The sequence below is a fragment of the Arabidopsis thaliana genome (genome assembly GCF_000001735.4).
Source record: "Arabidopsis thaliana chromosome 1 sequence".
NCBI classification, from domain to species: Eukaryota; Viridiplantae; Streptophyta; class Magnoliopsida; order Brassicales; family Brassicaceae; genus Arabidopsis; species Arabidopsis thaliana.
In genome coordinates this window covers 12,144,123-12,159,651 of record NC_003070.9, presented here as the reverse complement: position 1 = coordinate 12,159,651, position 15,529 = coordinate 12,144,123, and the positions used below count along the sequence as shown (strand labels likewise).

The 15,529-nt window shown below is 38.1% G+C and overlaps 6 protein-coding genes and 1 pseudogene across 14 annotated transcripts; 5 read left to right on the top strand and 2 right to left on the bottom strand.

Moving 5' to 3' along the window:
• Positions 1-526: 526 nt before the first annotated feature.
• On the top strand, positions 527-2,598 carry MOS2 (D111/G-patch domain-containing protein). The gene has a single exon (NM_103076.4). The coding sequence runs from the start codon at positions 776-778 to the stop codon at positions 2,162-2,164; it is 1,389 nt and encodes a 462-aa protein (NP_174617.1). The 5' UTR covers positions 527-775; the 3' UTR covers positions 2,165-2,598.
• Positions 2,599-2,780: 182 nt separating this feature from the next.
• AT1G33510 lies at positions 2,781-3,807 on the top strand (annotated as a pseudogene). Its single transcript has one exon.
• Positions 3,808-4,730: 923 nt separating this feature from the next.
• Positions 4,731-7,133, bottom strand: AT1G33500 (tropomyosin). Of its 3 annotated transcripts, NM_001333050.1 has the most exons (11): positions 7,014-7,133; positions 6,830-6,922; positions 6,662-6,748; positions 6,235-6,368; positions 6,052-6,110; positions 5,912-5,966; positions 5,780-5,827; positions 5,581-5,685; positions 5,337-5,384; positions 5,098-5,217; positions 4,731-5,026 (listed from the first exon to the last, which is right to left on the bottom strand). In NM_001333050.1, the coding sequence occupies exons 2-11, from the start codon at positions 6,876-6,878 to the stop codon at positions 4,967-4,969; spliced, it is 765 nt and encodes a 254-aa protein (NP_001322230.1). In that variant the 5' UTR covers positions 6,879-6,922; positions 7,014-7,133; the 3' UTR covers positions 4,731-4,966. The 3 variants fall into 3 exon arrangements, with proteins under 3 accessions (NP_001322230.1, NP_001322229.1, NP_174616.2); NM_001333049.1 differs by having other exon boundaries at positions 6,830-7,133; NM_103075.2 differs by having other exon boundaries at positions 4,937-5,217; positions 7,014-7,079.
• A 58-nt stretch (positions 7,134-7,191) lies between these two features.
• Positions 7,192-8,978, top strand: AT1G33490 (E3 ubiquitin-protein ligase). 3 transcript variants are annotated; one of them, NM_103074.3, is made up of 5 exons: positions 7,192-7,452; positions 7,748-7,818; positions 7,926-8,031; positions 8,186-8,318; positions 8,571-8,964. In NM_103074.3, the coding sequence occupies exons 1-5, from the start codon at positions 7,376-7,378 to the stop codon at positions 8,709-8,711; spliced, it is 528 nt and encodes a 175-aa protein (NP_564425.1). In that variant the 5' UTR covers positions 7,192-7,375; the 3' UTR covers positions 8,712-8,964. The 3 variants fall into 3 exon arrangements, with proteins under 3 accessions (NP_564425.1, NP_001323151.1, NP_001323152.1); NM_001333047.1 differs by having other exon boundaries at positions 7,258-7,452; positions 7,541-7,818; positions 8,571-8,978; NM_001333048.1 differs by having other exon boundaries at positions 8,186-8,964.
• A 56-nt stretch (positions 8,979-9,034) lies between these two features.
• Positions 9,035-11,137, top strand: AT1G33480 (RING/U-box superfamily protein). The gene is made up of 3 exons (NM_103073.3): positions 9,035-9,743; positions 9,855-9,937; positions 10,405-11,137. Exons 1-3 carry the CDS (start codon positions 9,531-9,533, stop codon positions 10,892-10,894), a joined length of 786 nt encoding a protein of 261 aa, NP_174614.2. The 5' UTR covers positions 9,035-9,530; the 3' UTR covers positions 10,895-11,137.
• Positions 11,138-11,271: 134 nt separating this feature from the next.
• AT1G33475 (SNARE-like superfamily protein) lies at positions 11,272-12,464 on the top strand. Of its 2 annotated transcripts, NM_001333046.1 has the most exons (2): positions 11,403-11,624; positions 11,931-12,456. In NM_001333046.1, exons 1-2 carry the CDS (start codon positions 11,462-11,464, stop codon positions 12,227-12,229), a joined length of 462 nt encoding a protein of 153 aa, NP_001323030.1. In that variant the 5' UTR covers positions 11,403-11,461; the 3' UTR covers positions 12,230-12,456. The 2 variants fall into 2 exon arrangements, with proteins under 2 accessions (NP_683346.3, NP_001323030.1); NM_148505.4 differs by having other exon boundaries at positions 11,272-12,464.
• On the bottom strand, positions 12,444-15,212 carry AT1G33470 (RNA-binding (RRM/RBD/RNP motifs) family protein). Of its 3 annotated transcripts, none has more exons than NM_103072.3 (6): positions 14,865-15,212; positions 14,646-14,778; positions 14,173-14,299; positions 14,042-14,078; positions 13,710-13,968; positions 12,444-13,637 (listed from the first exon to the last, which is right to left on the bottom strand). In NM_103072.3, exons 1-6 carry the CDS (start codon positions 15,018-15,020, stop codon positions 13,612-13,614), a joined length of 738 nt encoding a protein of 245 aa, NP_174613.2. In that variant the 5' UTR covers positions 15,021-15,212; the 3' UTR covers positions 12,444-13,611. The 3 variants fall into 3 exon arrangements, with proteins under 3 accessions (NP_174613.2, NP_001323029.1, NP_973958.1); NM_001333045.1 differs by having other exon boundaries at positions 12,444-13,625; NM_202229.1 differs by having other exon boundaries at positions 13,710-13,965; positions 14,865-15,108.
• Positions 15,213-15,529: the final 317 nt, after the last annotated feature.

Here is a 15,529-nt window from a genome sequence, read left to right as displayed (position 1 = left end):
AAGCTTTGGCTCGGCTTAATTCAAGTTAAGACTAGAGAGTAAAAAAGAAGTAACATTCAACTAACGATGGTTTGTAAATAACGTCGAGTAATAGAGACTAAACAATAGGGATCAAACAAACACAAGTTTATGGGAACAGATGCTCCTTATTCTATACGTGTAAAACTTTGGCTTAGGTTTTACAAATTTGGAAAACTTAACTGCCTAAACGATTTTTTATATATTGACATTTTTCATCAAACTTAGAAAAACCGTGATATAGTGAATATTGATAGTTCATATATACGTACATTTAGGGCCTTTAATATTTCTTAATGACCTTTAAACCCTCTTTTGGATTGAAGGTTTTACTGAAGAGCACAGTCAATTATGATCATATTCATTCACTTTCCAACGCTTAAAACTAATAAATTTGAACTAGATTTTGAAAATAAAAAAGTTGAATAATTTCAGCAAATTTAACAAAAGTTTAAATAGTAATGAAAAACTCGGAGAAAATAGACAAAACAGACGGATTATTTTGGACCCGGTTTGGATAATCCATTTTATATTCTTGTGACCCAACTCCATTTCTGAATATGGGCCTAACTGTGTTATATAGGTCGGCCCATATACTTGTTAACATTCCTCACTAATAATTTAAAAGGCCCATCTGCTTTACATTTATCTACTACAGGCACCGAATCTCCGGCGAGTTTAACCTTGCGATTCTCACCGTCTCCGTGACGTTTCGGCTATTGTTCGTGTGAGAGAGAAGAGAAGAGAAGGATTCATCATGAAGCTCTCTTTCTCTCTCCCTTCTAAATCTAAGCCCAAAGTCACAGCAACCACCGCCGACGGTAACAACGCCGTCGATGATGGAACTAGTAAAGAGTTCGTCACCGAATTCGATCCATCGAAAACCCTAGCTAATTCCATCCCCAAATACGTTATTCCTCCGATTGAGAATACATGGAGACCTCACAAGAAGATGAAGAATCTCGATCTACCTCTTCAATCTGGTAACGCAGGTTCCGGACTCGAATTCGAGCCTGAGGTTCCTTTACCTGGTACTGAGAAACCTGATAATATCAGTTACGGTTTAAATCTGCGTCAGAAAGTGAAGGATGATTCAATTGGTGGTGATGCGGTTGAAGAGCGGAAAGTATCTATGGGGGAGCAGCTTATGTTACAGAGTTTGAGGAGAGATCTGATGTCACTTGCTGATGATCCGACTTTGGAGGATTTTGAGAGTGTTCCTGTGGATGGTTTCGGTGCTGCGTTGATGGCTGGATATGGATGGAAGCCAGGTAAGGGAATAGGTAAGAATGCTAAAGAAGATGTTGAGATTAAGGAGTATAAAAAGTGGACTGCTAAGGAAGGGTTAGGTTTTGATCCTGATAGATCTAAGGTTGTTGATGTGAAGGCTAAAGTGAAGGAAAGTGTGAAACTTGATAAGAAGGGAGTAGGTATTAATGGTGGGGATGTGTTTTTTGTTGGGAAAGAAGTGAGGATTATTGCAGGGAGAGATGTAGGATTGAAGGGTAAGATTGTGGAGAAACCTGGTAGTGATTTTTTTGTTATAAAGATCTCTGGAAGTGAAGAGGAAGTGAAAGTGGGTGTGAATGAGGTTGCTGATTTGGGTTCTAAGGAAGAGGAAAAGTGTTTGAAGAAGTTGAAAGATTTGCAGTTAAATGATAGGGAGAAGGATAAGAAAACGAGTGGAAGAGGTAGAGGAGCAGAGAGAGGGAGTCGAAGTGAAGTTAGAGCCAGTGAGAAGCAAGATAGAGGTCAAACAAGAGAGAGGAAAGTGAAGCCTTCATGGCTTAGGAGTCATATAAAGGTGCGAATAGTAAGCAAAGATTGGAAGGGTGGGAGATTGTATCTTAAGAAAGGGAAGGTTGTTGATGTTGTTGGACCAACAACTTGTGATATCACGATGGATGAGACGCAAGAGTTGGTTCAAGGGGTGGATCAGGAGTTGCTTGAGACGGCATTGCCTAGACGAGGAGGGCCGGTTTTGGTTTTATCGGGGAAGCATAAGGGTGTCTATGGAAATCTGGTTGAGAAAGATTTGGATAAAGAAACTGGTGTGGTTCGTGATTTAGACAACCACAAGATGCTTGATGTTAGGCTTGACCAAGTTGCTGAGTACATGGGTGATATGGATGATATTGAATACTAAAACTCTATGGTGAACTGAAGCTGCTAAGTTTCAAGGTATTGCAACTAGCTCATTTCCTTGTTTAGTTTTCTTGCAACTTTGAGTTGACGAGGTGTTTTTGGAGTTTCGTATGTGTTATCTGCGAGCTTTTAAAACTAAACAAGCTTGATTTAGCTTCTCTTTTATGTGCTTCTGTCATAATGTTCTTGCATATTCATGTTGGGGAGAGCTTTGGAGAAGTTGGTTATCTCCATTTATGATTCCTTGTAATTGATGTACTATGCATGTGAACTTGTATGCAAAGTGGGTAGAACTCTGTATTAAAACAAAACGAGCTTGGAATTTCTTCTTGTATGTGTGATTCTTGGCAAAAAAGAATTGAAAAGTTCAAACGAAGGAATGAATTTGATGACGAACTCCCAAATGTTGCCGTCAGCCACAAAGTTATTCTCGTCGGTGGTCACTGAAATTTTGTGCTTGGACATGAAAGAAATGGAAATGTCGGATACCACGGTCCCCTAGAAATAGTGTAGAAGGGCCTGTTAAAATATTTAGAGTGCTAATGGGCCGAACCTGGAGGAAAGTCCATTATCAATAGAATTGAAAAAACATAATGCTAATTAATTGATTTTACTTTAAAAGAAAACAAAAAAAAACACTTGCAACCACCACCAGGTCAACTTGAAATGAAGAAGGCAATCTGGAAACTACACACAGCACCTAAACTTAAACACTTCCTTTGGAGAATGCTTACGAAGACACTGGCGATAGGTTCAACTCTTGTGACAAGGCGAATAATAGATGATCCGACGTGCAAGCGATGTTGTATGGCAGAGGAGACACCGGATCACCTCTTTTTTGGCTGTCACCATGCTCAAGCTATTTGGAGAGGTACACAGATATTCCATTCTGCTTTCTTTGACTCCAACATTACTTTAGAAGATAAAATCAAGGTGATCCTGCAAAGCTGCAACAACAAAAGATAAGATCCTTTAACAAGACAAATTCCCTTGTGGACTCTATGGAGAATATGGAAAAGCCGTAATCTCCTTGTCTATCAACAAAGAAGTTGCGAATGGAGAAAAGAGGCCCAGCAAGCTGTAACGGATGCATATGAATGGGCGGACCAAGGAACTACTGCAAACCTAACAACCAACCGCTCAACTTACGACCCCAACTGCGGCTGGACAAAACCGGATGCGGGCTACATCAAATGCAACTACGACTGCAGCTACAGTCAAAATGGTAACATTGTCAAAGCAGGCTGGATTCTCAGAGACTGCAATGGATACTACAAAGAAGCATCTCAAAGTACAGGCCATAACTGTGTCAACACGTTAGAAGCGGAACTACAAGCCTTATTGATGGCAATGCAACATGTTTGGGGAAAAGGATACACTCATGTAATCTTTGAAGGAGACAATCAACAAGCCGTCTCATTAAGCACAGGCAAATCACGTAACTTCCAAGTTCATAACCTGATCAGAGAAATTCAAGTTTGGGAAAAACGCTTCACAAGGGCAACTATCAAATGGACACCAAGAACAAGTAACAAAGCAGCTGACTGTTTAGCCAAAGCGCCTATTCCTCTCAATTCAGCTTTTGTAAATCATTTTTATGTTCCCCGATTTCTTGTACAAATCCTCCATGAGGATCACATTTCATCTTACTAATAAAGATATCTTGATGTTAAAAAAAAAAAAAAAAAAAAAAACTTGCTTTTTCTTTGAGAAAATATTTTAAACCTTGAACCTTGAGTTGAATAGGAGTATTTTATCACCTTCTCCGAACTTCTTTAGGATTATCTTTTTGCCATGAAGGGCTTTGGTCCTTTCTTTGTAAATTCTAGAATTCTCATAAGTATCGAAACGAATTTCATTCAACTCATTGAGCTGAATCAAACGTCGTTCCCCACAAACTTAATGTCGTAGTTAATCAACTTCGTAACCCATAAAACTTTGTACTCTAACTCAACCGATAAATGACAAGACTTCCCATAGATGAGGTTGAACAGTGTTGTTCCAATTGGAGTTTTGTAGGCAGTTCTATATGTCCAAAGAACATCATCTAGCTTTGCAGCCCAATCCTTTCTAGATACCTACAGTCTTTTCCAATATCCCTTTAATCTCCATGTTGGAAAGTTCGACTTGACCGCATGTTTGAGGGTGATAGGGTGTAGCTACGTTATGCTTGAGCCACCAAATAATAGCCTTCTTACTTAGCCTATAACGTGTTTGATACCCCCTTTGTGAGAGTACACGCTTCTGCTAATGAATGTTAAAAGGTTAAGTTATCTGATTCTGAAAGTTCTTTTAGATCTCTGGAAACAGACCGTTTTTCCGAATATAAGCTTACATGGTAATATTATTTACTTTAGAAATAGCTAGCTGAAGAATAAGATTACTTCTGGTTTGAATCATAACACACACTCAACATGTGGATGACAACTCAAATCTTTTTAGATCGCATTTAGTAAGTGACTTAGTCTTAAGGCTTATAATGAGAGGCTTAATATACAATGTTGTATATGCACACACCTTATCAAAAATTTAAGGTTAATGCTATACCCATATGGCCATATTTGCATCATCAAGAGTAAAATGCTGTTCTCATGCATATAGAGAACCTCAAACTGTAAGACATTATATACTGCCACAAGACAGCATGATAGTTGTATCTTTCTACAAACTAAAAACAATTAACCCAGTCCACAGATTCAAAAGAACTAGTACATAAAGCTACTTTTGGTTCTCGATTTGTTCACATATTAAGATAATAGTTTGACAGCTGCTTGAATGGTGATAGTGCATGTATAACTTTGGCCTAATCTAAACCAACACTGTATTCCTCTCCACAACCACATTTAGCAATGTAAGAAATTCCCTACAACAAGTGGAGGTGGTCATTATCATATAGTTAGTAATCAAATCACGCCTATATAAAATCAGTGTCACCTTCAGTTTCTCAGCCTGACTCTGTAGCGAACTGAGATACTCTGCCTCTCCGGACTCATCTGACAATAGAGCTGTGTATTCCTCTTCTAGGATCTTAATATCCACTGACATTAACTCTGGCTGCATTGTTGACGAATTCAGAAAATAGTATAGTATCAGATGCAGGGCAAAATCTTACATGACTGAACTCATGCAACAGCAACATCACAATGCTAGCAAAGATTACAGAGGGTAATTACCTTAAACTCATTAATCTTGTGCTTCACATTCTCAATTGATAGTTTGATCTGAAATGAAATTATATAATTCAGAGTTGCTTAAAGAGACAAATCTGTGTACTCCAAATTGTTTTTCTTCTTATTTAAGGAATTACTGGAAAGGGAAAAGTAACTAAGTTTATAAATAGGAAACAACACATATCCCAAATACAAAGTGCTAGAACCAAAACTACCAATAGTAAAAAGTGGATCTGAAGTAAATAACCTTCGAATTTTCCTGAAGAAGGTTGGATCTCATCAGTTTTGCTTGATCAAGCTTTGCTCTAGCAGAATCTGATAGTTCCATCAGGTTATTCCTTGTCTCTTTTTTCTGAAGTATCAAGGATCCTAACCTCAGTTACTATGGAAATATTGAAAGTGTCTTGTAATGAAGTAAGCTTATAAGTATTCATAGGAGAACGAACATGTCCTTGTTGACCAGTTTCATTGCTCATATGGGAGATAAACCAGCCCTGGCCAAAATAGGACAACAGAAAGATAACTGTGTTGGTAAACAGCCAATGAGATCACATGAACAGGATATGCAAATAACAAACCTTTTGCTCCTCTAGTTTGGTTCTAGCTTCTTCTGCCGTCTTGAGATAGTTAGAACTACAATTAGATACAATGTAAATTCACAGGAGTCAGGTGATTCCAAAACCGCAATCTAGATATAGGGAGATGTTCTCTGAATTACCGTTTCGATACGAGTTTAGCAGATAAACTGTCTCGTTCTTGAAGAATAAGCTCCAAACTCTACAACAAAGGATACATGTTTACTAAGTGTAAGCACAAGATATACAACTGTGTGACAAATCACAGTACTAACTTCTGCTTCTACAAGACATACTCATGGCTTTCATAAGAGTTTATTAAATACCTGTGCAATATTAACTGAATCAGATTCCATCGACGAAATTTTCCTCTGCTTCTCAAGTATATGTGAGCATATCTCACCTCTTGTCCTCGTCTTCTGATCCGTCTCCTCTTTCAGTCTCTTCGTCTCAGACAATGCTTCGAATAGTGATACCAAAATAAGAAAACTCAGAATAACATCTCATCAAAAAGAGTATGTATGAAGCTGTGTACATAATGATCCAAAACAACCAAATCCAAATCTGAGCGAAGACATCAATGATAGCTAACAGCAAAAATATGTCAATCTATGGAGTTCCTAAACCAAATTACTTCCAATTAGCAATAATATCAACGAAGATCACGACCTAGAATCTTCCGTACGATTTCGTCCATATCAACGAAAAGTTTCTAAAATTCGAAAACGCTGAGAGAGATAGAGAGAAGCTAACCATGTTCGAGATCTTTTTCCAAGGTACTGATTGTTGTAACCTGCATCTGTTCCTCAACGGAGACCTTCGCCGCATGATCCTCCACATCTAACCTCAATCGAATCAAATCGCCAGTTGAAATTTCACCTCAAATCGGAAAAAATCAGAAGCGGAGATGAATATTATTACCAGTCATCTGAGAACGGAGAGTCTTCATATACTGTAGATACTCCTCCATCTCTTCTTCTTCTTCTTCACTTCTCGGATTTCTTCAATTCAAACCTAATCAATCAAATCAGAGAAATATATGAAATTTTTAGAAGTTTTGAATCAGTTCTTCACACGAATTTGAAGATCGGAGAAAAATCTTTACGCGAGCTCTCGCCTTCTGAGAGATTTCGAAATGGTGACAAATTTTTGAAACTAGCGGGAGAACGATAATAGTAGCATCTAGAAGAAGAGGGAAGAAATTACGACCGGGTCGACCCGGTTTAGTGATATGGACTTTATAAAGCCCAATTAAAAAAACACGTAAAAGCCCATTATAATTGTTTTAACCCGTTTACCCGAACCCGGTTCGGGTTCCTTTTAGCGGTGGAGATAAGAGAAACCGATTTGAGTTCTTCAGGTGTCAGTAAACATCATACAACTTCAAGTCTTGATTCAATTACTTGTTGGAAGTGTTCTTCGTCTCTAACTTGCTGAGAAATTCATCGAATTTGTTGAACAATTCTTATGGCGATTTCGAAAGGTAGATTGAAAGTTTGGTTCGATAAGAAGATCAGTGAACCACTTATCCAGATCTTGCGCAGGTTCTATATTCTGTTACTCTCTTCATATTTTGTTTTGATGAATTGGTCTCTATGTATCGTAAAGTTGGTTACTTGTTCATCGATGTAGTTTGATACCATTTCGTGGAACCAAGTAGATAACTTGTGCTACATGTTCACCTTTAGTATTGCTATGTGGGTTTCTTATTTTCAACACTAGAGACCATTGTGAAGAGTTGTGTAACCATGTAGCTTGTAAAGACTCGCCATTTTCTGTGTTGTGAGAGTGCTGATGTCGTAAAAATTTAAAACCAAGCTTGATTTGTTTCCCCTTTAGAGGTGCTGAGCCAAAGCAGCTGGCTTTTTCTGCGGCATTGGGTATTACCATGGGAGTATTTCCAATCTGTGGTGCGTTCTCGTGCTACTTTCTTTTGTGGAATAGTTGCTCATAGAACATTATAGTGTTTGTGAATCTCTAAAGCATTTCACTCAATGGGATATTTGCGTTTTGATAGGTGTTACGGTGTTACTATGTGGAGTGGCTATTGCGTCGCTTGGATCTCTTTGTCATGCTCCAACTGTGATGTTGGCTAACTTCATTGCTACTCCAATAGAACTAAGGTGACCAATTACTTTCCACTTCAAGTTTCCTTTAAAGTTACCCCTTAAATCAATACAAAGAGACAACACAAAACAGATTTTTATTCATTTTTCCAGTTACCAGTATCAAATTGAACCCTTATGTGTATTTTTTAAAATGTGTTTCACGTTGAAGTCTTGTGGTGCCTTTCTTACGACTTGGCGAAAAAATAACCGGTGGACCTCATTTTCCTTTAACATCTGATGCCCTAAAGAAGGTTTTCACAGGCCAAGCTTCCCGAGATGTTTTTTTAAGCATTGGAAATGCGGTAAGGTTCTTCTGTCTTAGCTTAGTGGTGTAGATGTTGGTGATTTCTATTTGATGCGAAGCTGCTCATCGCATTTCCTGCCAGAATCTTTAGGTTCAGTATCTTCCAAGTGGGATTTTCTCTAGTATGTTGTCATTTGTCAGTGTTTTTCAAATCTGAAGATAATATTGGTTTCCTCTCGTGATTTATGTCGATGACAAGTTGGTTTGGGTTGTCATATAACTGGCTTAAAACAAGAACTTATTTATGCAGCTACTAGGATGGCTCATAGCGGCACCATTTGTGATCGTTGCACTATACATCATGTTTCTCCCATGTTTCAAAATACTTGTCCGCAAATTCAGCTCTGTTGATTCAACCGCAAAGACACCTACAAAGGAAAGGATCGCGTAAAATGAAACAGTTATCGGTTTCAACAAAGCTAGAGCGTTGGAGATCCTATGACCTCATGTTCCTGCTATATCGATACTGAGGTCCGTGTTTGAGTTATCTGTAACAATAAACCTCCCTGTAAATTACAGTGTTTGAAACAGTTTAGGCCTTAGAGGGAGAATGTCAAAGGAAAATATAGAAGATAAGTCATGTACTCATATTCATGTCCAACTAAATATATAATGAGAAAGGCAAATGAATGTTTTCAAGACAATCAAAAGTACCCTTGAACTAACCAAGTCCTTGTTCTTCTTTATGGATAAGTACTTTATGAATCTAGAGAGAAAAAACAAAAGCAATCTGGTACGTGTCTCCATTTGGTTACAAAAGAGAACAATCAAGACCTTGAGGTTGACAACTTGGTGATGGCCAACAAAATGAAGGATTTGTCGGATTAATGGATTATGATCGGTGCAAGTAATAACGTTTCCCCTCCTCTTTGTTTCTTGTTTGCTTGTTCGGCCAGAATCTACGGGAAAAGTTATCTAACATTTCAATAATCTCTCAAATTCATTATTAATGCCCCCTAACTTTTTTTAATTTTCCTCTTTAAAAATAACAAGGAAACAGACAGTTGCCCTATACTGAAAGCTAAATGCTTCACCTGAAACCTCTCCTCTGCCACATCTCTCTTTCTCTCTCACACATACATTATTTCAATTATTGTTTTTTTTATAACTCCAATCTTGAATCTTGACGATCTCTGGTTTCTTCATTCAAAGGAGGAGACTTTTTGGGGTTTTTAGACTTTGCTTGTCTAGTTTTGTCTTGTGTGTGGTGATGTCTTATAGTAATTCAAACCCGGAAAATTATTCAGCTGCAACGAGCTCGCCGGAGCTTAAACTATATCAAGCATTTATCTTTTCTGTTCCAATTTGTTTCACATTTATTATTCTCTTCTTGTTTTACTTGATCTACCTCCGTCGTAGTAGCTCTGATTTGTCTTCTCTTGGAATGCGAACTACTTTCATCCCCGGGAACTCTCTCTCCACGGTACACTCTAATCTCTCTGTTTTTGCTTCCTTGATTGGTTTGTCATTGTAAAGATCTGTGCTTTATCTGGTTTAGTTGTGTAATGATTAGTGGGTTTTGTCACATGGACAGATTGAATTAGGATTGAGCAAAGAGCTGAGAGAGATGCTTCCCATTGTTGTCTTTAAAGAGAGCTTCACCGTAATGGATTCACAGTGAGTTTCCAAATTCTTCTCTCTCCAAAATTTGATCTTTTTCACTCAAGGATTCACCACTCTAGGTGAGGTTTTTCCAAGGGTTATTGCAGTAAAAAGGAGTAAGTGTAGTGATAGGAAAGTTGAAAATTAGGTTACATGAATATTGAATTAGACCTATGTTGTACATTAGGGAAGTGAATAAAGATGAGAGGATTCTAATCTTTATCTCTAATGGTTGAAATTTCTGGTCTGCCTTGATTGAAATGGAGGTTGAAATGGCACAACAGTTGTTTCTATGATAACTTAATTGTAGGAGATTATGGTTAGTATAGTTTCAGGACAATGTATATTGTGTAGTTTGGAAGAGTTGTTATCCCAATTGCATAATTTGGGAGTGTAGGTCATTTGACTAATCCTCTGATGTTGAGAGTCCAACTTGTGATGACTAGAATCTGAATAAACTGATTTGGACTTTTGATTTACAGATGTTCAGTGTGCCTTGGGGACTATCAACCAAATGACAAGCTTCAACAGATCCCGGTATGTAAACACACTTTTCACATGGACTGCATTGATCTTTGGCTCACATCACATACCACTTGCCCTCTTTGCCGCCTCGCTCTAATCCCGAGTCGTTCCCGTCAAAGCCAAGATGATCCTGTTCCGAGTCTCGTAAGCCCTGATGAAGAAGTGTCGAGTCAACCAGAATCTGAGCCAGTAAACCACAGAGTAGTGTCGACTCAACCAGAATCTGAGCCAGTAAACCACAGTGGAGTCTCGAGTCAACCAGAATCTCAGCCAGTAGTAAACCACAGAGGAGTCTCGAGTCAACCGGAGTCTCAGCCAGTAAACCACATTAACGATGGCCATGAGCAGCAATGTGATCAAGATGTAGAGGGCTTTAAGGAAATGGAAGAGGACGAACGAAACAACATCGGGACATCGAGTGCTTGTTGTAGTTGTAGAACTGGTTAAGCTTAACCGTTTGTGTTCAGTCCATATCCCGTAAAGCTTGCTGCTTTCTTGCATTTGTAACTTGTAACACTAGTACATTTTCTAGGAGTGAAAATGAGAGATTGATCCATAGTAGAAACAAACATTTTGGAAGGCAAATACTTCTTCTCAGGGAAACTTGTCCCATTATCATTTGCGTTTGCTCGCGCGCAAAAACAAAGAGTATGGTCTGCTACAAAATCAGCAGATAATCAAATATTCAAAACTGGTTCAAAAAGGGTTGATCTTAGCTTACCTGAATTAGCGATTTCTTAGTCTGAAAAAAGTCAAAAACAAGAAGATAAGGTATTAGAAAAGAGAAAAAGATAAAGCAGAGTCAAAGGTTGGGTAAGAGAAGCTTGTATTGTTCTCTCTCTGCTTTAATACCTTTTCTTTCTCTAACATTCGATCTTCTGTTTAGTCCTTTTCAAGATTCCTTTCGTTGTTTCTTGGCAAAGATAAGGATCTTAAACCAGAGACTTGACTTCATAACTTACATATTCTTTGAAACTCTCTTGCTCATCGCTGCCCCTTATCTAAAGTTCCAACATGGGTTCAATCCAAAACACAGTTCACTACTGTTGTGTCTCAAGAGACAATCAGATTATGTACGCTTACAACAATGCCGGAGACCACCGCAACAACGAGAGTCTTGCAGCGTTATGCTTGGAAAAGACTCCACCTTTTCACAAGTGGTACTTCGAAACGAGGGGTAAGAAGACTTTTGGATTCTTGATGAAAGATGACTTCGTTTATTTCGCCATTGTTGATGATGTTTTCAAGAAATCTAGCGTTCTTGATTTTCTTGAAAAACTGAGAGATGAGTTAAAAGAAGCTAATAAGAAGAATTCTAGAGGAAGTTTCTCTGGTAGTATCAGTTTTAGCAATGTTCAAGACCAAATTGTCCGAAGACTCATAGCTTCATTAGAGTTTGATCACACTTGTCTTCCATTATCATCACCTTCCATTGATGGTGCTGAACAAAGCTACGCATCTAACTCCAAAGCTCCTCTTTTAGGAAGATCCAACAAGCAAGATAAGAAGAAAGGGAGAGATCATGCGCACTCACTAAGAGGTATTGAGATAGAGGAACACCGAAAATCAAATGATAGAGGAAACGTAACAGAATGTTCTAATGCTTCATCTGAATCAGCAACGTATGTTCCAAGAAGGGGACGATCTGGTGGCTCTCAGAGCATTGAGAGGAAGTGGCGGCGTCAAGTGAAGATTGTTCTTGCCATTGATATAGCTATTTGCTTAACGCTGCTTGGTGTTTGGTTGGCTATTTGTCATGGCATTGAGTGTACACGTTCTTGATCTATTTATTCTTCCATATGCATTTTCCTCTTCTGCAGTTATGTTGTAGAGATTGCAGTTTGAAATATTCTGCAGCATTGTTGATTGTATATTAGGTATAGGTCTCAAGTTCCTACGTTGGTTTGTGTATAATATGATGATTTTGTTCTTATAGTTGTACATAAAAACCAGTCTGTTGCTGAATGATTGTAGTAAGGCCTCTTGGCATCAAGATAATGAAAGTAGGGATTCATATAGTAGGAGACATTGTCATAACCTCATACAAGAGGATTATATATCAGATCAAAGTAAAATATTGCAATCACAGTTTCATTTTCCAACCACCGAGGATGGAAACTGAAAGCTTTTAGTTTTCTTACATAGAATCAGAAACACACAGCTTACAAGATATAACAACAAATTACATAAAAAGAGAGTTTTTAGTCTTGAAGAAATAGAGGAAAGAAGTACAAAAGAGAGATAAAGAGGTGATGAATACCTCTCACCTGAAATTCCTAACCATGGTTGGTCAACTGGTTTGGTTGATTGTTATGAGAAGAACCTAAAGGGAACCAAAATATCTCCCAAGAGGCAAAAATACATGCAAATGCAAGAACCCCACAATCCATTAGTGGGGTTGGTTCAAGATATGATGAGCAATCTAAATTTTGAATCTTAAAAATGATCTTAATCTAAGTTAGCTCAAGTGTGGCTATAACTCCAAAGCTTAGCCACCGAGAATATACATGTGTTAGCAATTCCTTTATCCTCAAAGGAAGTTTATGTTCTAGCGTTCTACTACAAGACAATGTGTAACAACATGGTCCTAGATCTAATAATCCTAAGACTGCACATTAAAATGGATATAGCGTGAAGTAGTGTGCACACCTTTGCACACACTACTTCAACACTTCCAGGTGGTGGCAATTCACTTCTTGTGCCTTTCCCGGGAAATCCTTATTTCCTTTCTTGTTGATCAGCCAATCCTAAGTTTTTAAGTTTTTCTACAAAATTGCTTGCCTTTGCGAGGCACTGTGCAAAAGACGGTAACTGTTTACTTCTACAGCTCGAACAAGCTATCTTGAACGAAACCTTCGTTCAGAAAGCAGGTAATGCAATGAATAAAATGAAAAGATGAGTAATGTGTATGAAGATGGTCCTAGTTAAACCCCTATGTGAGACTTAACTAGAACTTGCAAAGACGCCCAAACTCCAAATTATGGGCTTCTTTGTCTAATGGGTTAGAAGCATAAAGGGAAAAGGGCAACCATGGTTAGGCCACAGGTCTTGTGAAACTTCAGAGGCATGTGGATGAAAGTAGTAAACAAAGCTTTGCCTTAAGGATTTAAATGAATTGGTCCCCTACATAGCATCATGGAACTATGAACCACGAGCCTTCATGGTCAAGCCTGTGGAACTGCAAAGCAAACTGCTGGAGAACATCAGTACCTCTAGTTTTCCATGTTGTGTATGAACAACGAAAAAATATAAAGAAACTAACCTGATGGTATGACTGGTGAAGGTGCAAGAGACACTGGTGAACCATTGTGATGCGGGTAGTTTCCCCCGGGAGCAGAATAGTGAAACATGTGGTTGGGGTAGTGGAGGGGAGCATAACCAGTGACAGGTCCATTTCCTTCAGCAAACTGGAGATATGGGTAGAACCCTGCTGCTGGTGCTGCTGCTACACCAGTCATTGGTCCGCTTCCATACATTGGATGCTGAGCAGTTGCCCCTCCATAAACATTGTAATAGCTCTGCTGTAAAAACAATAATCCAATAAGCTATAAGAGATAAGAGTAGAGTAGGGAGAGACTCTTACAATATACATACCGTGGGGTAATTGTAATCCATTGAGTATGAAGAGAACCTAAGAAAGTTTAATGAAACCAAACAGAGGATTTATCAGTCTAAGTAGAGTGATGAGTATAGAAAAATCAAGTAAGAGATTAAACGTGGAGTACCCAAAAGGATTAGTGTAAGGAAGTGTGTAGTGGGAGAATGGAAGTGGGGAAGGAATAGCAGTAGCCGCGGTCCCAAAGTGTGTCTTGAAAGGGCTAGTCACCTTCATGCCTCTTCCTCCTACATGTCCTGCCATAACACAACAACATGAGAATCTCCTCTCAAACATTTGCTTTCAGACAAGAACAAAACACAACATATTTAACCAGAAGATTTAACTAACTAGTGTAGTCTGCAGAAGAATTATAAAGACTAGTGAGCAAGAAAATGGCTTTACTGAATCAACTAAGGAATCAAGATGAAGCTATACCTCAAACAATAAAGTAAGACAATTCATAAAGTATCTAACTTTGCTACTAATATGTGAGACATGTGATTCAAGACATACAATTCCAGCAAGATCCATGGATTTACATATACTCTTGATGTAGGGTTTTCAAAAGTAAAGTATCAAAAGACAGAAACCTAAAAGTACCATGAATAGGAGAAGAAGGTTTGGATCTCTGAACACCAAAAGCAGCAAGATTACAATTAGCTCTTCTTCCATCAATAACAGGAGCTGGATCTACACAAGCTTTCTGAGCTGCTTCCGGATCACAAAAAGTAACCTTTACAAAAAAAAAACAGAACCCGTGAGCTTGAAGCTATAACAAATCTCCAAAGTAAAAAGAAACAAGAAGAAGAAGAAACTTACAAAGCCATAGCCTTTAGATCTACCACTAGATTTATCAGTGATAACGACAGCTTCAACAATGTCACCAAACTGTTCAAAGTAATTCCTGAGAGAGACTTTGTGTGTTTCCCAAGCTAATCCTCCAACGAACACTTTGGTAAATGTTGTGTCTTCCATTTCAGAAACAAGGGAAAATTCCACGAAGTAAAGTTTCCGGTTTTGGGAACAGAAGAAGCAGAGAGACGGTAGTTGAGAAACGAGAGAGAGAGAAGAAGGAGGAGGGAAGAGGATTCAAGGAAAAGTCTCAGGGAAAAAAGAGAGAATTTGGGGACACACTCATTGAATTATTTAACTTAGCTTTTCACAAATATCAATGACATTTTTTTTATTTTATGTACGGTCACTGTGTGTTTTTGTACACTTTTTTCTTGTTGGTCGGATCCACTCTGTAAAATAGATTTACAGTTGGAAAACATTTATTTTAGCTATTATTTAATTTTTGGTCTTTTATATTGGTGGAAAATCTTAAAATTGAAATTTTCTGTATTTTTAATTCTACCAAAAAAAGATATTCAACAAAAAAAACTTTCCCTTAGCAAATAACTAACCGAGAAATAACATACACAAAAAAAAAAAAATATAACTAACAGAGATATACTATATATAAAAAAATACATTTTTTTTTG